The sequence below is a fragment of the Pavona decussata genome, unplaced genomic scaffold (assembly GCF_977016875.1).
Source record: "Pavona decussata unplaced genomic scaffold, jaPavDecu1.1 SCAFFOLD_105, whole genome shotgun sequence".
Taxonomy (NCBI): Eukaryota; Metazoa; Cnidaria; class Anthozoa; order Scleractinia; family Agariciidae; genus Pavona; species Pavona decussata.
In genome coordinates, this window is record NW_028145519.1 from 2,245,778 (window position 1) to 2,269,526 (window position 23,749).

A 23,749-nucleotide genomic window follows, 5' to 3' on the forward strand; every position below is an offset into this window, starting at 1 on the left:
CTCAGTTGTTCAATAATTATTGTATTCAAACAGAAGAAAAAAAATAGAGAAAAGTCAAAATTCTCCAATGCCAAAGGTACAGTGTAAATTCAGTTCAATTTCTCTACCCCAGCCAAATTCAATTCCCGTCTTCCCAGGCATGGTACATGGTCAAATGCCATGTGGGAGGGGGGGGGGGGGGGACAAGGCATTTATTTTTTGTTCAAATTTGACTTGTTCTCCAACTCATGACAAAGTTCCACCCGTATTTAGAAGCATAGAGCTTACTTGATAACAAATGACACGTCATGAGCTTAAAACATGAAAATGAAAACATTTAGGGGTGGTCATTTGGATCTTTTGAAAAGCACACTCAAAGGTTCATGGCATGGCTCAATTTCATTTTGACCTTTACTTGAGGTACAGATTTGTTGACTTACAAAATAATAGCTCTTTATGTCATATCTTTTTGACTCAATAGCCATAAAGGTTAGCAACCATAACTGTAATATCCATGATATTTGAAAGATACATTTCAATATCAGGTGAAAGATTAAGTAGAAGAAAGACCCTCAGTTATTTTTTTGGGATTTCTTTTCACAACTGCTTAAGGACGGTGCCTACTAATAGCGAAGTATTTTTGCACGGTTTATCACTATGCGGGAAAAGCAGATCTTGGTAGCGGGTATTGAAAGCCAAATTCAAGGAAATTGGGGGTAACCACGCATTTTTTAGAGATAACCAAGCAACATTTTTTTATTATTCTAAAAAGCAGCAAAATACAAAGCAATGTATGGCGCTTTTTTTCCAAATTGAAGCTTTATTATCTCTGAAAAATGCATGATTTCCCCCCAATTTTCTTTTTGGATACCAAAATCACTTGCTAAGTTCTGCTTTCTCCGCATAGTTTTAAAGTGCGCAAAAATATCCCTGTAATAGTAGGCACCACCCATAGGAAACCCGAGTATCTCCAGATGCACAGAACGTATGCGCAGTAACAATAGTAGGTACCGTCCTTAAGTTCTAGAAAGGACGAAGAATCTTTCTTCCAATTAAACATTACTTAAAAATGTTGGTCATTTTGTATCTTTGCACTCTAAGTGGTACATATATACCAATGTACACAATTTCCTGCCAGAGAGGAACAAAATTATGACCATTTGCATCCAATCCATCATTATATGGGAAATCCTCCGTCAATTAACCCTACAAACTTGAATATCAAATTTTACATAATTTTGCCACATGATGAGAGGTCAAGCTTGACAATAACAGTTCAACAACATCTGTTGTACACAATGTCTTTTGAGGAATTAATGAGTCATAGGTGTCTTTGAAGTAGCAGTTTCTTCAGCAGTCTGCCCAGTTTAAGTATTGCATCCTAAAAAAAGAAATAAAATAAAACCAATATTGTTAATGTACTGTAGTAAGCAGTCAAACAGTCAAACCTCTTGTAAGTGATCACAAATTAAATTAAAATAAATTCTGACATATTAAGGGTTATATTTTTGAAAATGATCTATCATTTCAACAGTCATAAACAGTCACTTCTAGCAAAATTTAATGTGGAAATTACAGGTTGATGGGGTCAACCAAGAAAAAACGACAACAACAACAAGAAAACAATTGCCTTTAATCATCATAACAGCTATTATGCTATTTTAATGCACCTGCATTTTTTCTATTTAAACCCATAACACCTCTCACAGCAAATCTTTATGGCTGTAAAAATGTTTCATTAGATGAATATAAATGGCCCAGCATAGGTCAGTGTGTTGCCAAAAAATAATATTGATAATAATATATTTTAGTATATACAACACAAGTGAATAGTGCTTGTAGCGCGCGCTGATTGGCTAGCTCGGAGGTGATTAGCCAAGTACTATTCACCTCCAAGCAACCGAAGAGAAACAAGATGGCTTCCCGTTTCGCCACGGTCACTTAAGAGGAAAAAATTTCTTTAAAAAAAACGGCTATTACAAAAAATACAAAAATGGCAACAAATTTTGGTTTGACGACATTACATGGTAAGTTATTAAATCTTTCAAACCTCATATTCCTAGGCGAAAAACAAAAATACCATCCATTTTTTTACGAAACTGTCGAGCACTATATATAATTACAATGTAAACAAAGAAACATCTAATGTTTTGCAGTGTGGTTTCACCAATAGGACAAATTCCACACAACAATCGAAAAAAATGCACGTGAGCAACTAAACAAGTGCCTCCAGAAGTTTTAGTTGTCTGCAAGAAAGTGAGACGGAACTTTCTAAAATATTTCCCGCCATTTGTCGGTATATTGTCAAAATTAAAGTAATTTTTGGTCCACTTCTTATTCAGCTTGTGTGGTAAATACTAAAACAATTATTCACCTCAGTGTCGGTGAAAGTGACGGATATTTACCTCACCGCTTCGCGGCTCGGTAAATATCCATCACTATTCACCTCCACTTTGGTGAATAATTGTTAAATATTCCATGTTATGTGTAAATAAAAAAATGAGAAAACTCTCATTTATCTCATTCTAGTGAGATTAAAAGGCTTTTCAAATAATAATAATAATAATTATAATAATAATAATAATAATAATTCTTTATAAATAAATTTATTCTAAAACGGCATGTACACGAAATGCAAAAGCCCCTTAAGATTCGTAAGCTTTCTTCAAGTCCATCCTTCCTTATTATAATACCATAACCTCCCTTAGGTAGATCTTTACCTCCTATAGGCGGATGTTATGAGTTGGTAAAAATGGAAATATTTATGAAATTCAAGTCAATGATAGAAAAGCTCCTTATGATGAGTTTCCCTGTTAGAGAGTAAGCTTCTATGCCTATGAATTGACTTTTATGATACATGAGTTATAAAATATACACTGTAAGCCACTGTACCTCCCTTAGGTAGATGTTAACCTCCTGTAGGTGGATGTTATGAGTTGGTAATAAAATTAATGAAATCACACTCAGGTCAATGATTAGAAAAGCTCCTGCAAGATTGTAAGTTTTAATGCTTGCAAATAAGCTTTCCATGTGTAAGATTGTGCCAGTATAACACATACAATACAAACGTGGTGCTATAAAACGTACCTCCCTTAGGTCGATGTTAACCTCCCGTAGGCCGATGTTAACCTCCTTTAGGTCGATGTTAACGTCCCGTAGGCCGATGTTACCTGAGCAAATCTTGACTGTTTTCATAGTTCCACGTTTCTTCCACAAATCGAACGTAAAATCCTTGAGGTCAGTGTTCAGACGCCGAGAAACGAAAGTAGAAAGAACTCTGTATTCTACCATAACGAATCCTAACAAACGTTCGAAGTCTTTATTTCCCCGACGTCGTCCGCCATTATTACTGAAAGAGAGTGAATGCAGGTCAATTTCCGGTATAATCGGATCTTGGTTTGTGGCTGCTCCGAAGAATAACCCATGACGTCACCTCCCTTAGGCCGATGTTATCTGATTGAAACGGTTTTCATCTCGCTCGATAAAAATGTTAAAACGCTGATTGTAAAGAAAAGTATAATTCAAAACCGAAGGGCAAAAGGCTTTTTGAAAAATGTTTATTGATTCACTTATTATATTCGAATCAAACAACACGTTAACCCATGCCAGGGCCGGGACCAGGGCGCGGCCCAGGTTGTCGGAACAGAGAAACAACGAATAGCGTGACTGTGCGTGACCACTCACAGAAAAGGAACTCTGGGTAAAAATAACACAGACCTTACCAGCCAGCGGTGTTACCCATTTGGGCAGGAAAGCGCGCGAACAGTCCAACATGGATGGTGAGTAAATTTGACATTTTGTCGATTGTTTTTATGCCAAAGAACGCCATTTTTATGCACTATTTCGTCTCTTCATCAATGCACTTATAATCCTGTATTTTTCTATTTCAGTTCCCATGGTGGAGCAGGCATTAGCTCGTTACAAGTGCGACTCAAATACAGCGGTCAGCATCAAACTCGGTAAATTAAGGCTTTGCTAAAATTAAGCTGTAAAAAAGTTAAGCTAAGCTTTTTTAGTTTGTGCTACAATGTTAGGCTAAATTTTAACATTTTTCTCCGTTAAGTGTTTATAATTTCAAGACCAATTAATAAACTCATTTTGAACACACCAAACGCTGGAAAACGATCAAGTAAAGTTCCCATCAAGTCTTGTCTCTCAGCGTGGTAAACATTCAAGAAGACACTTTTTAGCAGCTTTCATTTGAACCAGAATGACCAATTTTTAGGGTGTCTTTTACAAACTCAAAAGAGAATCTGCCTTTTACAGCTTAAATAAACGTCAGTACTTCAACTGTTTCACTTGAATTTCCACCATTTGGTACCACAGGGAAAATTTCATGTCAATTGTTACAGTTTGGATTTCATCCATTGGCTTTAAGCGCAGAATCACCTTCTGCAGCATGCAGAATAATAGCCAGCACTTTGTAGGCTATTCCCATGAACAGAGATGGCTTATGATTAGCTGAAGGCCTGGTTACCAAAATAGCTTGAAAAGAGACACGCAATACATGAAGCTTTTAATGTCGACCCTTCAATGGAGGAAGGTTCATGTCAGCTGGGAATTCAAGTTAGCAAAGCGAAGAAAGATCTAGTTTGCCACAACTGAAACTTGTCCAAGGGAAGTTGTCATTTCAGGAGACTTTTTAATGTGTATGAGTCCATGTCATATGCAGAATTAGATTTAAGAAGCCAGGGGATGCAGGAAAGAGTGATTTTGGTTCATTTGCCCTCTGGAAACTGCAGAATCAAGCATGAAAAACCTAGGCTCTAACTTTGCAGATTTAGAAGTTGTAGACTAATAACTCCCAAGATAAAGTACCAAAGCCTGTGAATGTTTTTCAGTCATTAATGAAATATTATTAATGATGCATCCAACAACAACAGCAACAACGGTTATTTGTACTGTAACTTCAATGAATAAATACATATGATATAAGATTTATAAATGCAGACAGTAACTGGACACCCAAAGTGACTACAAAGCTAAACTAATAATTTTCGGTGACCATAATGAATTAATCAATTGAAAAATACAAAGTCAGAAAAGAACCTTATTACTGAAATTGAATAAAAATATTAATTTGCATGTTGTGAATTACAAAACAAATACATTAATAACACACACTAGTAAAAATAAAAGAAATAAGTACATAAATAAATAGGGGGAACAACAGAACAGAAATGACAAAATATCCCAAATATTAGTTAAAAAGAAAAATTAGTAGAAATTTAAGACACTTGCACGAGACATTTAAAACAGGAGATTTTAAATCTTAAGTCATACTCAGTATGGGAATACTGATATAATTATATGATATAATTCATACTCGGGGAAGAAATGTACAACCACCTTCTACAGCTTGTAAAAATCTTGTAACTGTAAAGTTGTGCAATTTGAGGAAAAAAATATTTAACTTCAAAGTAAAGAAATAACAAAAGACTCACAATAATAACCATTTACAGGAAGGAGTCTTTACTACAGCTGCTTGTTTCTTTTTCAAAGAGGCAGGATTATGTGGTCAAAAATTCAAATCAAATTCTTATTCTTGATATTTTTTCTTGCATCACATAGACCTGTGCTTTTTAATTTGAAACTAAAAAATTAAGATAGCATTTTCTACGCAGTTTAACTGCTCCAAATTCCAAGAACGTTGGTCAGTCGGGTGATGGCAAACGAAACAGCTTATGGGGATGACCATAAAATAGAAGTTCTTGTCATAAGCTTCTAGCTGAATGGTCACACGATAGGTTACATATAATGACTCAAGTGTTAGAACCACTATGTACAGTATATCACAGGGTTTTCAAAATGAAAAAAAGTACCAGGAGGAAATGTGAAAGTAGCCGGAGGACAATTGCACCGCGTAAACGGTGCCTTGCGGTTTTAGAGGGAAAGTGCAGGAGGGGGATACCCCCTCCTGCTGGGGGGGGGGGGGGGTCACAGCAAATTTTTAAATTTTGCATACCCAGAGATGCATTCTGGTGCATTTTTAGGGCAAAAAAGTGTTTGTTTGGCTCTGCGGAACCTCAAATAGTTTCCGGTTCATGTTAAATGTCGTTGAAACAACCCAAAGACAATGCTGGATAGTAGTTAATGAACATGAAGAAGATTTATATAACTATTAATTATAACAATTGGACTTAAAATCTGGGCAAAAATATCCATGTCCGTAATCAGCTACGTTATTGACATAATTTCATACTTTGGAGACAATATGTACCCGGCGCAAACGCTAAAAGAAGCCAGTGACTTGCGTCGGGCATCGGGTGCTTTTGAAAACCCTGATATCAAATAGCTTTCTTGTTGTTTGTCACACTGGGTTTTATCTCCAGAAATCCTTGATGTCCTTCACATTTTTTTATTGTGCTTACGTCCTTAGAAGGGAGGTCTTGATAAACCTCTTTACTAGATGTCATGTCAAAAGTCAGACTCTGTTCTTTAAATTCTGGAGTGGTCTGGAAACTTCTTACAACAGCAATTAATAGACTTCCATCACACCTTATATGTAGATTCTTTTCAATAATATTATTACCAGCTATCAACATGACAGCAAGTAGGATTATGTACCCCGAGATATCAATTTGGTGTCAGCAGACTGGCCAACAATGTTCTCTGATACTTTATTTTAATTTAGAAGGAACAAAGCCTCGTTATTGTAGTTCTCTTGTTTGTACCTCCCCTCCCCCTCAAAAGGAAAAAAAGTATGATTGCTGGTTAGACTGGAGAGACATGTTTAGTTTTTACTGAACCTAATATTGTTGTTTCATTTCAGTCCGGTGTGAAAATGATGTGTTTGACAAGGGAAAAGGATTTCACCCAACATTTTCTCATCAGTTCTTTGGAGACAAGTGAGTAATTTGTGTTTTCTTGCTCTCTGGTTGAGCTGATACCTGTTTTGTTAAGATTAATCAGTGTTCATGTCAGGCATGAGTGAGGAGGGGAATTGAAGAGAATCTGAAGGGGAGGGGAGAGAAAGGGATTGGAGGGAGTGACGGGTCATCCTCTGGAGGGTGGGGGTGGGGACAGTAATGATCCTGGTCACTTCATGTTCTTGTAATAATTATTGTTGAAAGGCTGAGAGTATAACCATCTGATTTTTTATAACCTTATTCTGTCGTCTGATTTTAGGCTGATATTCTGTTTTTCTCATGAGTGTCTGAATGTTTGCATGTGGTCTTCAGTTTAGTCGGAGAATATCACTATTTTTTTCATTTGGTTAATTCTTAGTTTTTGAGAAAAACGAGGCCAAAATATCAATTCAGCAAAAAAAAAAAAGAAAAAAAAAAGAAATTGGTGAAACAGAAGGCCGCATGCAAAGATTCAGGTATTTTGTGCAAAATAAACAGGCTACCTAAAATTCAACGTAAGACTGTCAGTGATGCTCTTACAGTAGCCCTTCAATTAAATGGAAACTGGAGATGTTAACTTGCACCATTGCGGCTCTTTGTTTGGATTCAGCCTTTGCCCATTACCACCTTAAAAAGTTATTATGCTTACAATAATAATCATTAATATTTTGTTCCTTCACTTCTCTTTGTCTTTCAGTGAAACTATCTTTGGGTACAGCAACTTGGAAGTGCAGGTAGATTATTTGATTTATTTAGTAATGTATGGTCTACTCAATCCCACCATTCCAATGTGCACCTTTTTATCTTTGCACCCATGATGCTGTTAACCCTTAAACTCCTAATATCAAAGAACAAATTCTTCTATCCTGTCCCCATACATTTCTTATAAAAGCACCAGAGAGAAGTTATTAAAATAACTTTATCAAGAAAATTCACCTTGGGTGATCATATCCTTAATTCGCATGACCTCAGGGGTTGAAAAAACATTGATATTACGAGGAGAAATTTGATGCTGATCAATGTTATGGCTTTTGGTAGGTACAGACGTTGCTCTGGAATGCATCCCCTTAAAGCTACAGTAATGAGAATAACAAGGACGTGCATCTACCACTATGCAAGCTTAAGTGTCAAAGAGTTTTTGACCTATTTTGTTAAAAAATGGTGAAATAAGACCTTCACATGGCTACATGCACTAGTAATAATTCTATAGAACAATGAGAGGAAAGAAATCAACTCAATTCTTGAAAGGAACAACTTGTGACCTGTTGTAGTGCATTTTGGAAACAAAGATGAGAGAACTTGAAAAACGTTGGTCTAACATTTTTCAAGTTTCAATCCATTCTGACCTACTCAGTCTCTGGCCAGAGGCACTAACCAACAGTTTTATTGAATTGGGGTGATAGTTTTTAACAAAAACAGACAATTATTATTTTGTTCCTGTTGGCAGACAACCATTTTTGGGTTTTGAAATGACACCAAGTTCGTGTGATACTTCCCCTTTAATCAATGAACATAAAACAAAGAATGGAATGTTGTGGTTCTTGTGTTACTAGTTAATAGTCTCTTCATCATGGTAACACAGAAACCCGCAAAACTTTAGAACAAAATTTCTTCTTTCAAATCGACACTCTTAATCCCCCCAAATCAATGAGTGCTTTTCATTCCACTAATTTATTCTTGTTTTTCATGTCACCATGGTCTCACCAATAGCATAGCTCCACTGCTCACAGTACAAAAACACAAACAACCCACAATTTCTTGATTTGCTCTGACAAAGGGTTGATGCTTGAAACGCCAGCACTCCAATCTCTTTATGGTCAAGTCAATTTACATTTTAATACTGTTTCTCAGTTGTATTACCACAGCGGCAGCTTGTTGACCTACATGGGGTTGAAGCATGATGGCGAAGTGAATAGCAAAATTGTAGATGGAGTAGAGGTGAGAGAGATTGATCGGTAACTTACTACCTTCAGGCAAGTTGCATTAAGAAGTCATGCAACATCAAGAGCTTTTGTTGTTGAGTAAAATAAAAATTGTGATATTTTAATACCTGAAAAAAGTAAAAAAAAAATATCATTTTATTGAATAATTATTTTTAAAGCCGGTCATGGGGTTTAATAGAAATCTAAAATACTGTAACATTCTTAAAGTGCCTATGAAGTGAAAAACAATTTTTCATATTTTTGAAGCTTGTTGTGTCCTGATTATGAAATGACAAAAGAATTTGACAAAATCAACTAAAACTGACATTTTTCGCCCTCCAAAGAACCTCAAAATTCACTAAATCGTGTCCTGTGGACTGGGAACGAGTCTTTGCTCAGGACAATGCTGATGACGTACATGTAGGAAATGCCTCGAAGAGTTGTTTACTTCTCACTTGTCTTCTGAAGTATTTCCTACAGTACCGTGCAAATGTAAGTTGACAGTCCCTCGAAACTCGAACTTCGAGACTCGATCCTCGATCCTCGAAACTCGAAAGCTTCGAGTATCGAGGCTCGAGTCGAGTGCATCGAGTTTCGAGACAGCGAAACAAAGAACTTTTCGTGTGATTAGTTTTTCACACGTCTTATCCGAGGCCTCAGTTCGGTTCCTTTTTACAGGAATCAACTCTGCAGAAACAGCCAACTGTGTTTGCGTTTTTGTTGGAGCGATGTGCTCAAGTGTATGCTCGAGCTGGAAAAGGTTCGCTCTGCAAGCGTTTACTCGGTTCCTTGCCGATAACAACCGAACGTATTGTGCGTTCTTAATTAAGAAAATGCTGTTTTCTAAGTTTTGATGCGAAAGTTTAAAGTAAATCAAGCATAATTATGTGCAGCGTATTGGTTTAGCGAGGTTAAAAGCGATCGCGCGTGTTTCCATTCTCAGCTTGTGAAACAGCGGCCGAATAAGTCGTTTTAGTACTAGTTTCGCTTCCTTCACTGTTAAAACGAGTAATCCAGCCATCTATCAGAGGAAGACCCGGTTACCATCCGAAATCAGTTGATAGAAAATGAAGAAAACGTGACATTGCCTTTTGAGATGATCTCGATAATATTTATGCAAATTTGTAACGCTACGCCGAAGACGTAAACATTCGCGGCGGTTTTCAAAGTCTGCTCAAGGCAAGCGAACGGCCACGTTGAAGTTTCCCCGGTTTCTTGCCGAATTCTACCGTAGATCTTGTGTGTTTTAAATAACGACATTGATTTTTTCGAAGTTTATCATTCGAAAGATTCAAGTACAATCAAGTATATAAATCTTCCTGAATCTTGCGGCGTCACTGCTTGCGCAGCGAACGTATTTCAGAAGCGGTCGTGTTACATTCCGCGAAAAAGCCGCAATCTTGTAGTTTAAAGTTCGCTTCATTGTGTTTGAAGTTTGATTGAAAAGAATTGGTGTAGCATGTGAAAAATTTAAGCATGTTTCAATTTCACAATAACGCGAACGGATGTGTTTTAAAAATAATACGCGGAAGGAAAAAACGCGCCGAAACAGATTTATCGAACACTCACTGCAATTGGTTATATTTACTTCAACTTTCGACCAAACTAAGAAAAGACTACATGCAAGAGCCATGGGAAAATCGCTTTTGTTCTCTCTTATTGTTTGAGGTTCGAAAAATTAATCGTTTCCTCGAAATCTGCCATCGAGATCCTCGAAAAATTCTTCGAGTGTCTCGATACTCGATACTCGAAACTCTAGCCTCGAACCTCGATACTCGATTCTCGATAGCTTCAAGGATCGAGGATCGAGTTTCGAGTCGAGACTGTCAACTTACATTTGCACGGTACTGTACGTCACAGCCTTGTAATATGATTGTTTTGACCGCACCAAGATGGAGACACTTTTAGGCGTCAAATTTAAGACTTTCAGTTCGATTTATTCCGCGTTGTGAATGTTTTACAGCCTAAAACCTACATATTAAGATTCAGAAAATAATAAACTATCCTATTAGAACAAGAATTTTTTACTTCATAAGCACTTTAAATCAAAATAATTTTGCATACTAATGTAAAAAAATGTTTAATACTGCTGATGCCTTGATATCGCTCACACAAAATGTTCAAGTACAAGAGATGGACTTTTAGCAAGATAACAGTAGAGTTGTCTTTAAGCACTATGAATGGTAACATATGTTACATCTGAATACCCATGGTGGCAATTTATACATGCGAGTGTTCCTGCCTGCTGTAGGAGACATTTCATTGACAAAGTGATTAGCTTCTTATAGGTGTGAAGCTTAATGCAACATGTGGATCAAAACTCAATGACAGCCCTGCAACACCAAGTTACAGATTTGGTGGCCATGTCGGAGGGCAAAATCTTGCCTTCAAACATACATGTGCTGTAGCGGTCATAAAAGCCATACAATTAAATCTTGGTGAAAAATCATACTGCCATAAAAATCTCTCCCTTTGATGACTACTCTCAAATTGGAGATCTACAACAGTTTTGGTTTGCTGTTTCTGCTAAAATGAGTATCATCAGTATTTCAACTTTACACTGTGAAAGAATAATAATTATTATTGCATGGCTCATTATTGCAAGTAGCTTATCTTGTCCTGGCCTTCATCCAATGTTTGGCTGGAATGTGTTTTGTATTGGTTTCTTGTGGTGTAAGATGGAATTTCCCTCTCTACTGCGCTATCTGTCATCTCAGTCTGTGCCGATGCCAGAGATCTCACAGCCTATAGTTACCAGTTTCTTGTAAATAATTTGTGAACATTTTTTATAATCCATGCACTTAGCCGGCAAGGGACCCAGGAGAGCAGGGATGGGGCAGTGGTGAGAGCACTCGCCTCTCACCAATATGGCCAGGGTTCGATTCACGGACTCGACTTCATATGTGGGTTGAGTTTGTTGTTGGTTCTCATCCTTGCTCCGAGGGTTTTTCTCCTGATTCTCCGGTTTTCTTCCCTCCACAAAAACCAGCATTTCCAAATTCCAATTTTTTGATCTGGAATCCGAGGGCCACAGGTTTGTCAGTTGTCAGACTGTTAAGTGTCACCCTTGTTAAACAAAAATGATTTAACCCGAGCGTGCCCAACTTTGTTTAATGCTTATTACTACCCCTTCAAGTCAAGTAACAAGCCTTTTTAAAGCTTTTGAAACTTTGTTCAGGTTTATTAGAAGCTGGGATGGTACCTGTCTCTGGAGAGTCTGTCTAAACAAGTTAAATTAATGAGTGCTGGATGTCCATCCCCCTACCACCAAAAATTAATTATTGAAAGCCCTGTTATTTGTTCCTTTGCCTTCTGCAATTTTGAGCTATCTGGCCATACATTTTTCTGCTATATTAATGTCACACAAAAGTGCAACACATAATTTATCTGTTCTTTATTGGATAGCAGTTCAGGGTTAGGAATTCTTATCCTTTTTTCTACCATTCATTCTGCAGCCTGATCCTGTTCTTAGTGTTATTGGAGAAAAGTATCCTGCAGGTGCGATTGATGATTTTAATTTACCTATCAAGTAAAACAATCTGGAATATCTGTAGTGGCCTACAATACAATTTAATTTGGCATGTTACTTGTTGGCAAGTCTATAGTAAGTTTCATTTTTGTGTGTTGTGTGCTGTTACACTGTCTGTCCATTGTATAGATAAAAGACTATCTATTGCAGTTAATGTGTTTTTAATGTCAGTGTATGTCATGTTAGGGGATAAAGATACATATTTGTGTACAGAAGGGGAATTATGCTAAGGTAATGGTCATGCAGAGATAAATTTTTGTTGTCCAGAGCGAAGATTTGTTGTGTCAAATTTTGTTTTCATGTTGTGTTCATTTTGATTTTTCTTTTTAACATTTTTAATTAACAACCAGACTTTCAGTCATTCAGTGTATTAATTTCTCAAGTGGGAGTGTCAATGTATCCAAATATGCAGAAAAGTATTTGGCTCAGGCAGAATGAAATAAATAAACATATTTATATAGTGCTAACTAAACTAATTTCCAAAGCAATTTACAAAGCTACGTTCAGTCTACAGAGTATTAAAAAGTTAAAAGCATTCTTCTCCCCAAAGGGTGCAACATAGTTTAACTACATAAAAGCAAATTTAACTAAATGAGTCTTTAGTTCTCTCTTATACAAAGTAACAATGAAAGTAGTTCATTCCAAAGTCTTGTAGCTTGTAGCTGCAATCAAAAAGTTCTTACATCTGTAATTATCACCATATGTTTTAAGCATAGACTTTGGTAACTACATTATCTTCTAGTTTAAACTTATTTGTTTTTCCTTCTTTTGTAAACATTTTAGGCTGCCTCACAAATTTAGACATGTTTATTGCAAAACTTCCTGAAGAAGGAAAATTTACACCAATGGGAGAGTTGCTTCATTCATACAAGTACAATGATGTCGAGTATGAGATATACAAGGTGACTAACTCAAATTAATCATAACTATAACAGAATTCTCTATTCATTCTCTATAAAATATATATATATCTAATTCAATTCAGACTAATTGAGCTAAATGTTAACTTTCAGGTAATAAGATATCAAACTACTTAATCATCATACCTAATAATCATGTACCAATCGGAAGAGAATAGCAGCATCGCCACTCGTCATCATTAACTTTTTAATTCCAAAACTGACCAAGATCTAATTTCTCAAAATAGATAGATAGATGCTTTACTAAAACTAAATTACAACCCAAGGGTTGAATTATCATAAGGGGCCCACACAATGTGTCTGTGTAGCCGATTGTTATTATATAGTAAATGCAATGGATTTACCGTTTGCTTCGCCTATAGCGATATATCGCTAACTATGTATATAAATCAATGATAAATAAACGTTGAATTACCTTATCTGGTATATAGTTGTCCTTTTACCTCAAAAGTGGTTTTTTGAGCGATTTTGAAGGAGTTTGAGTTCGCCGTTGACTGTTCCATATATAAGAAGGAGAAGGGAGGAATCCTTGTTTTGAAAGGGTTCCAGGGCCGGAGCGATTTTTCCCCCCAAAAACGCATCGCTCCGCTTTCAAACTTTACAGCATAAAGGTCAAAAGATTCATGATTCTTCTCGTACCATCCAATCGAAAATCCATCCAAACGGCCCGGAGGTAGTCCTCAAAAAAAATCAAAATCCCACAGTATTCGAGCGAATGGAATGCGTGGCAAGATCCATACGTGCCAGCCACAAACCATCCCGCTGATTGCCCCTTTCTGATTGGACGATGTTAGACAATCGTCCAATCAGAAAGGGGCAATCAGCGGGACGGTTTGTGGCTGGCACGTATGGATCTTGCTACGCTTTCGAGTCGCTCGAATACTGTGGGATTTTGATTTTCTTCGAGGACTAGCTCCGGGCCGTTTGGATGGATTTTCGATTAGAAGGTACGAGAAGAATCGTGAATCTTTTGACCTTTATGCTGTAAAGTTTGAAAGCGGAGCGATGCGTTTTTTTTGGGAAAAATTGCTCCGGCGCTGGAACCCTTTCAAAACAAGGATTCCTCCCTTCTCCTTCTTATATATGGAACAGTCAACGGCGAACTCAAACTCCTTCAAAATCGCTCAAAAAACCGCTTTTGAGGTAAAAGGACAACTATATACCACAGATAAAGGTAATTCAACGTTTATTTATCATTGATTTATTTACATAGTTAGCGATGTATCGCTATAGGTGAAGCAAACGGTAAATCCAGTGCATTTACTATATGATAACAATCGGCTACACAGACACATTGTGTGGGCCCCCTATGGAATTATATAGTTTTTTACAATAGAATTTAAAAAAAAATTCAAAAATTCAAAAAAATTACAAAGGTTAAAAAACTGCCATAAAATGACAAAAATTACAATTTGAGCGCATTACTAAGAAGAAATGAGTTCTTCAATCTATTTGTCTTAAAATTAGCGTTGATCACTACTTGATCAAACATGAACATGTAAGTCATGATAGTGGAAGAAATGGTCCCCACAGATGAAACTTCTTGAAGTTCAAATAAATTCTCCTAACTGGTAATCAAGAAATGCATGGACAACAGCTAGGAGAATATACATTTTGATACTGGGGGTTAAAAGGTTTAACAAACAGTGATAAATTATTTATCACAGACTGTTTGTTTTATCCTTTCCCTGCATCCATTTGTATTTTCGGTAGAGAACAAAAGAACAGAGTAAAGTACATGTGCAAAAATGTATCTTATCCAAGGAAATGACGTTATGCAATGACCAGACTCAAGTCACCATATCACTCCCAGCATATATAAGACTCATTTGGGTACGTGCTGCCTTAAATAGGGTACGGAGTTTGGTCTTGATCTAGCTTCTAGTAGAGCATCTATTAACTCAAGGCATTTCTTATAACATGGTGTTATGTTGCAAATACCAGTCGCAATTTTTTCTTGCACATAGAGAATTCATAGAGAAGCACAATTACCTGCATAATTTTAGGTGTTTCAGTTTAGGAAACAAAGCACTACCTTTTCTAGAATGGGGTATAGTTATTTCCAGAATGGCATTTCATTTAGAGGCAAAACCCTTCAAGAATAGGGGCCAAATTGGGTACCCTAAACCTACCCCACTATATTATGAATTAACTTTCACCTGTTTAATCATTGTCTGTAACACTTCTGATGATTTCTTTGTTCAATGTTGTCATGGTGACCATTACCACCTTATTTTAAAACCATTTCTTAGGCTGATGTTACTACTCCAAGGTTCAAGGATTATCATGAAAGACTCCAGACTTTCTTGCTGTGGTTTGTTGATGCGTCATCTTATATAGGTTTGTAAAAGTGGAGGTGTCAATGAACATCCAATAGGTCCTTTGTGCATGCAAAATCAAGCAATGTTTCAAGTGTTGTTGGTGACATTCTATGATAACTAAATAAAGTGATTGTTTGATGGTTGTTTAGAAGACCGTGTGATCTTTTCATCTAGAGACAAGAATTTTGTAATGAATGAAATTCATTTTGGCTAGCAAATATGCATCCTTTGCAACTGATAAGCACAGGCAAACTTTTCTCTTTTAGTTGTGATCAGTGTGCATGTGCTAGCCCTGACTTCTAGCCACATGACTTTACTGATTGAATTCATTTCAAATATGAATAATATTATGTGAAACATATTTTGAACTGCAGGTGAAAGATTAAATGGAAGAAAGACCCTTACATCCATTTAATTTTTCAACCCGCAGTTCAAAATATACAATGTACCTACTGTAATTCATCCTTCATGGGTATAATTATGAACTCACAATAATTATGACTAGCTCCTAGTTGTCTTGATAGCTCAGTTGATAGAGCACAGCACTGGCATCGCAGAGGTCATGGGTTTGAATCCCATTCAAGCCTGAATTTTTTTTTTTCAGGCTTTTTTTTTGCGACTGCTTAAGTTGCGTAAATAACTGCAAGGATCTTTCTTCCATTAATTTTTTTTAATGAATCCATTTTCTTTGTTATATCTCCCCTCCCAACCCCAGTACTTGGCTTGCTTTTAAAGAATTTTCTTCTGTTCTGTTTACATGTAGATTCTGATGATGAAAGGTGGCGATACTTCCTTGTGTAAGTAAAACTATCAATTTTTAATTGATTATTATTTAATTCTTTGACTGGATAAAACTGTTGGATATTAAAACCTTCTGTTGACTTCAATGATTCGTTCCTTCCTCCCAGATTTGAGAAGAAAAAAGAAGCTGGTACTGTACATTACAGCATAGTGGGGTACATGACAGTTTATCAGTACTATGCCTACCCAGACAAGATCAGACCTCGCATAAGGTTTGTCTCTTGTTCAGGTTCATAGCCAGTTAACTAGTCATAGTTAAGCAGTTGGTCTTTTGATGAGTTGTTTGTTGGATTACTACAATGTACCAAATCTGTTAGTCAGATAGTCAGTACAGTAGAACCTCAATTTAACAAACCTCTATAATCAAAGTCCTTGATACAAATCAATGAACAATATTCTCCAGCCTGACCTTTTAAAATGTATGGAAAAGAACCTCAATACAACGAGTGTTACGACCCCTCAATCATAACAAACCAATTTCTAGTCCTTTGGCACTTCTTTAAATCAAGGTTCCACTCTACAGTGTAAGTCAGTTATACAGTGAGTGAGTCCACCTGTCTGTCTATCTACCAGTCAATCAAGTAAGCAATCTTTTTGCAGCCAATAAGTCAACCCTTTTTCCTACCAGAGATTGTGCATGTGAATATTACCACCAGCAGCTGTCCTTCCTCAGTTGAACACCCCTACTCTTCTCCTTACACTGTATGTCCCACCCTGTTTGTTCATATTCTCCTCTGCTGCTCATTTCCACACTTCTTTGCGTCGGTCATGCTTTCTATTTGAGTAGTTCAGATTTCAAACTCTGAATAAAATATTTAACACAAAAATCCTTGGGATCTGTTGAACGTCCATATTCTATATTTTATGCATGTAATTATAACATTTGCAAAGTTCTACGTATTCATTAACTGATCAAGTCAAAGTTAATGGATTTTTCACACCCTGTAACTTTTCTGTTTTTGCCCTTTTTTTTCCAGTGAGCAAAATGTTGCTGGTGTATTCCTTTTTAATTAAGTTTTTGATTGATTTGATGTTCTTTTTCAGTCAAATGTTGATTCTTCTGCCGTTTCAAAGACAAGGCCATGGGGGTTTGTGATAAAAATATATATTTATATTCTGAGGCATTTCTCATGCAACCATACTTGTTTGTTTTCTTAAATTTGTTTCTTTTGGTTTTAGATACATGTATGTGCAGTATGTAATAATTATTATTGTACTGTCATATGCTTATATTTCATCAGCTCAGTTGCTCCAAACTGTCGATACATTCTATATCAAGGATCCACAGGTTTTGGACATTACAGGTGATTGATAAACAAATAGATTGCAATCAATTACAAAGATTCAATGCCAGTGTCAAAGACAGACTGAAGAAATAAAGAAGTGTATGTCAATGCAGCATGTCAACAAATTCTTTTTAATTTGTTTTTCAGTGGAGGATCCTTCCTATGATTTCATAAGGTTGCGGGACTATATAGATGCTTTGGGCTGTAGTAAACTCTCTGCATTTTCTCCAGAAAATCTGCGCAGCGGCTTCAGTGATAAAATGGTGGAACAGGCTCGTAAACAACTCAAAATCAACAAGGTAGGTACATTGTAGGAACCGCTCAGTCTGAAGGAAATCACAGAAACAGGAAACACCAAGTTGCAAGGGTGCAAGATGGTTGAGCTTCTTACTCAGTCATTAAAATTGACTATAAACTGGTGGTGAGAAAAAAAAAATTATGGTCAAGGACATTTTATAGGTTGCTTAGACAGTAGATTAAATTTTTCTGTAGCATTTTAGGAGAGCCGGACAGAAGGATTTTAAACTGTGTAACAATGTCCTCAAAAGATATTCAATTATTGTCAAATCTCTTAGTTGTAAGGGGACCATAACTTTTCATGGTAAAGTCACATGTGCATCACACTTGACTTAATGTACATCTGCAAATTTTGTGTACCCTGTCCATTATAAAAATAATTTTATTGGAGGTAATCAGACTCCAGTCTTGAATAAACCCTTTTATTACATGTACATAGCTAAACTGGACTGAGCAGAAAAAGGAGCAATCTGAATTTTCCCATACAGACTGCTAAGATGGACCGGTTATGTTACAACATACATTTGAAAGGAGCAAAGTGTTTCAATTTTGACAAAAACAAAACAAAAGTGTTTTAAACTAAGCTTTTCGAGTTTGAACATTTTAAATCATTATGTCGAAGTTTTACTACAAGAGTGACAAATTTTGTTATACCCAGTCTAAGAACATAAACGAGATTCATGTTGACTTGAAAACAATATTGTGTGGTTCCAGAAAATATCCATACCCCCACCACGGAGGGAATTTCACAAAGGACCCCCCCACCCTCCTGGATTTTCCATTTTCGAGGTATTTTTTTACCCCCCCCCCCCCACCCCTTCGGAAATTCCTTAAATACAGAATACACCCCCACCCCCCTCTGGAAAAGTTTTATTTCAAAAGAACGCCTTAAAAATCAGTTTGATGTGAACATTTCAGAATTATCAAGAACTGCCTACACGAGGAGAAAATATGCGTTATCGAAGAGCGCACGCGCCGTTCAATTTCACCGGTAGAGTTTTCCAAAAAGATCTTAATACTGAAATAATTGTTGTGTTTTATATTTACCTGTGGTCATTGACATCAAACTTTACCATTAGCTTCGCTGAAGATTTTAAGTCTAAATTGCTGGAATAAGTCCGGCAATGCAAAAATGTGTTTTCATTTAATTTGCATATGTCATGTTTACGTTCCTATGCAAATTTGTAGGAGATCAAAAGGATTATAGCTTTAGTTCTACTCAATCAATATTTCTCATGGTAATCATTCAGTCTAGTTATTTTAGTCAATAGTTTTCCTATTGAATCGGAATAGCATGGACAAAATAAGCATTAGCAAGGCAGGGAGACAAATAGGGACAAATAGAGCTTTCAGATCGTAACTTGAAACCGCAGACGAAATGGAGCCGCAAAACGAAATTAGCATGTTCACGTTCTTATGCAAATTTTGTATGAGATCAATAACGCATTGAAAGAATGTTGAATTGGCTCTATTTTGTTGAATTTTGGCATAGAAATTGAGTTAATAGTTTTGGACTTTAAGTTGAAATACTTTGGACAAAATAAGTTTTAACGCGGGTCAGTTTTGACAAACCAGTTATAATTGACCTTTGCCCGTAACTCTACACCGCATACAAACAAATATTTCAATGTTTTATGAAAAATTGGTGCTTCCACTTTATAGCCATACAAAATTTTCCCTTTTAAACAATGATACAAAGTCAATTGTTGCCAGTTAACAATATTTTCTACGCAATAAAGTTTTACAAACAACAGTTTTATAATAACTGAGTCACGCAACGCAGACATAGGTCTCTTGTCTCAGTTGGAGTACTTCGCTTACAAAGGCTTTTCAGAGAAGGGAAACATGTTTTTAATGTAACAAGGGTTTCTTTAAAACAGTTAAACAAAGTAATGTCTCCAAGTTACAATTTTGAACATTTATGTCTGACATGAACGTGAAGTTGACCCTCTGGAAACATATCCAACCATAATTCACCCCTCCACCCCTCTGGAATTTCCTGGGCCATTGACCCCCCCACCCTTCTGGAATTTCCAATTCCCTCCGTGGTGGGGGTATGGATATTTTCTTGAACCACACATTGAGGAAGACTATAATTATGACAAAAAACCTGACTGAACCAGCTTGTTCAGTCCATTATAGGGAAAAAATTGGTCTCTTCCTTTTACTTGCAAAAAAAAAAAAGAACTTGACCAATATTTTCCCAATATGGACCACAAGTAAGATCAATTAACATATAATTATGAATGGTTAGGGCATACTCTTGGAGCCAGTGATTCAGTGCTCTGTCTTGGCTAAAATTGGATGAAAACAGAAGGGTATTTAGCGAGGACGCTTGGAGGAACTAGTCGACAGGAAACTCTTAGAAGTAGTTAATTAAAAGCAGTAAACAGTTTCTCCATAATTACAAAGCCATTTCTGAAAGCCTTTTTTAATTTTGTTGCTCATCAGGTTGACAGATGTTATGTCATGTCTGACTCATTGCTTTCTTTTCAGGTTCAGTGTAGGAGAGTTTATGAAATCCTGCGTCTCCGTGTTACAGATCTCAGCAATGTTGAGGAGTACAAGGCTTACAGGCTTGAAGTGAAAAACAGACTTAATATCCCTTTTCAGGTATTTAATTTTTGACTTAATTGTGTTAAATTAATTAAGCCACTTTCACTGTTTCATACTATCGGCCACTGCCTTCAGAAAATGTGGTAAACTAAGAATTTTCATTGTTGTTATTGTCATCATCATCGTCATCATCATCACCTGCCAGGAATCCTTATAGAGAATAAGGCCACCAATCCTCTTTTGTCAAGGTTCTATGTCTTAAGCCAAGGTCTTCTCTGCCCTCCTGTTAAACAAATGACCAGCCTATAATACATTTTAGCTTGTTCTTTGTTGTTTTGGCTCAGATTTGCCAGATGTTTTACATGTGGTTTTCAATTTCTTCAGGAAATGTTGCCTCTATGTTTTATCTTCTGCTTTGTGCTTCTTTTCTGAATAATAATAATAATAATAATAAAAAAAAAAAACCGAAAACTTGCCCATAACCATCGGTTTTCACTTCAAATGAAGTGGAAAAGCAAAAAAATCTTGGGGCAATGTTTTCTAAGGGGATTGAAAGCCACAAGCCAAACCTGTGGCAAATTTGAGTCGCAACAACAAGAAGCTTAGCAATGTGTTGGTTAAATTCAAACCCCTCTAATTTGTTACAGTAAAGAGTTGTACACACTCTGGACCAGGAAACCAGATCCATTACTTCAGTTGTACAATGTTACCTTAACATGCATGTAACCTTCTTTTCTATAAGAAGTGTAAAACTTGTACGTTCCTTTTGACGTTTTTTCTGGAACAAAACAATAATAAGGATATGGAAAACCCTAGCACGAGATCTTGGGACTACCATTAACGGTTCTCTCAATTCACAAGCTGTCCAAGTCTCCTACACTGTACGATCCTGAAGACCCTTGATCTTTCAAGTCTATATGTACTTCATGCAACCTAGCTTGCAATGTAACCAGAATGTGAACTGTTTTTTCCAAGTATAATTCACCCAGCTTATTAATTAGGCCTGCAGTAACTGGTTTGAACTATTGTGGCATCTCTGCCTGTACCTTTTCTTTTTCACCTTATTTTCTCAGCATTTTAGGTTGCAAAGTAACAAAACATGAAAAATATTAAGAGAACTATCAATTTCATTCAGGGCTTTTTCCCACACTTAACCTTTCATTAATCATGGTCCATTAAATTAATAATGATATAATAATAATAATAATAATAATAATAATAATAATAATAACAATAATAATAATAATAATAATAATAATAATGATAATAATCATCTTAATAAAAAGTTATTTTAGGTTTTTATAATTTGACTAATTTTTAGAGCTTCAGTGTATATGATTTTTCTAAGTGAACATTAAGATTTAGGGGTTTGATTAGAAGTTAGTGATTAGTTGTTACTGTTTAGTCTTCACGAAGTTGGCTATGGCTTGTCACTCAACCATCGTTTGCTTAGGTTCTGGGCATCTTGAGGTTTACACTGCCTTTATAATAATGATCATCATTGTTGTCGTCATCATCATGTCTTGACTTAGATTTTAATGATTAATTTTCAGAAAGAGAAAGCAGATATGGAAAAACTAAAGCTCCTGTTGAAACCTGAGGAACTTACTGCTACTCTACAGTCAACACACGAACGAATGCAGCACCTTGACCAGGTGTACCAAGAGTTGGAGTCACGCTACAAGAAAACCATCGAAAGAATGGCGGCTACTTAGAAAGCAAACTATATGGATTAGCTTTGCAAGGTTCAAACACTGAAGAGCATCCAAGAACAACACTCTAAAAGAGAGAAAAAATATTGTGTACTGTTATCTATAATGCTGAAGAATAAATAACACCATAGGGAAATACTGTGACGTGAGAGTTTTGGTTTGAATAGTCACCCTTCAGGATTTCATACAGACTCAGTAGTCAAAGCCACCTTGTGCTGCTTACTTAACCCTTTAACCCCTACTATCAAAGATCAAATTATTATCCTATCTTGTCCCCACAACATCTTATAAAAGTACTGGAAAAAGTTATTAAAATATCAAGAAAATTCACCTTGGGCGATCATATCCTTAGTTCTCATGACCTCAGGGGTTGAATAAGCATTGATATTACAAGGAAAAATTTGATGTTGATCACTATTAGGGCTTAAGGGTTAATAAACAGCATCACAAAGTTCTAGTCAAACTCAGTGCTCAAATGTTAAGAGTTTTATCCTGAGAAACAAGAGATGGAACAACTTAACTTGTAGTGAAGCAATTTGCCTAAGATTGCCTGTCACCATACAGGACCAAATTGGAATTACAATGTGGCTGGTCTTGTGGGACAGTAACAATTTATAGTACAACAGTGTAGGTCAGTAACAATACTACTTGTAGTATTAGTACAGCTGTGTTCTTTTGTTGTTGTTGTGTAACTCCACATGGGTGTTTTGAAGTCAATAGAAAGGTTGTGAAAAACAAGGATAGCAAAGTATGTCACAACGTGCTTACCAGCTGTTGTTTTTGGTTCAGCACAATGTCGAGATTACTTGTTATTAAAATGTTTTACAAACTTGTTCTGTATTAAAATGCCCAAATTGTGGTAATAAAGGACAAAATGTTACCTACAGTTTGTGTTGTGTTGGTGTGAAAACAAAGAGTAGAAATAAATACATAGTGACACATTTACTTAAAGCTAATTTACACGCACTGATTGTTGCAATCTGGTCTAATATGTCAGAAAATAAGTTCAAGTGGACCAAAATTGGCACAGTTTTCAAACATCTGTGGCAGTGCTGCAGATTTTTAAATCATGTTTCACCCCACACTACACCAGCAGGAAAAGAAATCAGCCAACAAGCTCTGAACTCCAACCCATCATGTCATGTTTACCAGTAAAGTAGGACAAGACAGGTTAAAAGGGGTTTAGTTTTCATGTGACATGATAGCAACATAAGCATAAGGGCTAACCCCTGAGGCAGATGTGTGGTATTTGATCTTGCAGCCCAACCCTTGGGCATTTGACTGTTGAATATATGCACAGTTTGGATCTATGATATACAGTCGACTCCCGATAACTCGAACCTTCAAGGGAAATTGAAAAAGGTTCGAGTTATCGAGGGTAAAATTATATAGAAAATGACCTGAAAGGAAAATTGGTTCGAGTTATCAGGAGGCGACTGTACTTAAGAAAGTATGATATACTTGAAACAGAAACAGTCACCCCGACTGAGGGGATTTGACCAATCACAAAAACGTCAAATGACCCACACCCTCTACTTGGGCTTAACATTGATACATGTAGGTGCATTGATTTCTCTC

General features: G+C 36.4%; 1 protein-coding gene and 1 long non-coding RNA gene across 3 annotated transcripts; one reads left to right on the forward strand and one right to left on the reverse strand.

Moving 5' to 3' along the window:
- Positions 1 to 121: 121 nt before the first annotated feature.
- Positions 122 to 3,327, reverse strand: LOC146471374 (uncharacterized). 2 transcript variants are annotated; one of them, XR_014866839.1, is made up of 2 exons: positions 3,109 to 3,327; positions 122 to 1,360 (listed from the first exon to the last, which is right to left on the reverse strand). It is a non-coding gene; the product is annotated as an uncharacterized LOC146471374 (long non-coding RNA). The 2 variants fall into 2 exon arrangements; XR_014866838.1 differs by having other exon boundaries at positions 3,067 to 3,327.
- Positions 3,328 to 3,644: 317 nt separating this feature from the next.
- On the forward strand, positions 3,645 to 23,057 carry LOC146471375 (histone acetyltransferase type B catalytic subunit-like). The gene is made up of 15 exons (XM_085120975.1): positions 3,645 to 3,758; positions 3,870 to 3,938; positions 6,752 to 6,827; positions 7,525 to 7,561; positions 8,679 to 8,765; positions 12,205 to 12,247; positions 13,062 to 13,180; positions 15,451 to 15,538; positions 16,283 to 16,316; positions 16,428 to 16,532; positions 17,365 to 17,408; positions 17,562 to 17,624; positions 17,754 to 17,905; positions 20,400 to 20,516; positions 22,013 to 23,057. The coding sequence occupies exons 1-15, from the start codon at positions 3,752 to 3,754 to the stop codon at positions 22,172 to 22,174; spliced, it is 1,203 nt and encodes a 400-aa protein (XP_084977101.1). The 5' UTR covers positions 3,645 to 3,751; the 3' UTR covers positions 22,175 to 23,057.
- The last annotated feature ends 692 nt before the right edge of the window (positions 23,058 to 23,749 follow it).

Bases quoted from the DNA above. Each gene is read 5' to 3' on its own strand.
- LOC146471375 (XM_085120975.1), top strand. The intron at 16,317-16,427 runs GTAAGTAAAACT...CCTTCCTCCCAG, and splicing joins AGGTGGCGATACTTCCTTGT to ATTTGAGAAGAAAAAAGAAG. The intron at 16,533-17,364 runs GTTTGTCTCTTG...GTTCTTTTTCAG, and splicing joins AAGATCAGACCTCGCATAAG to TCAAATGTTGATTCTTCTGC.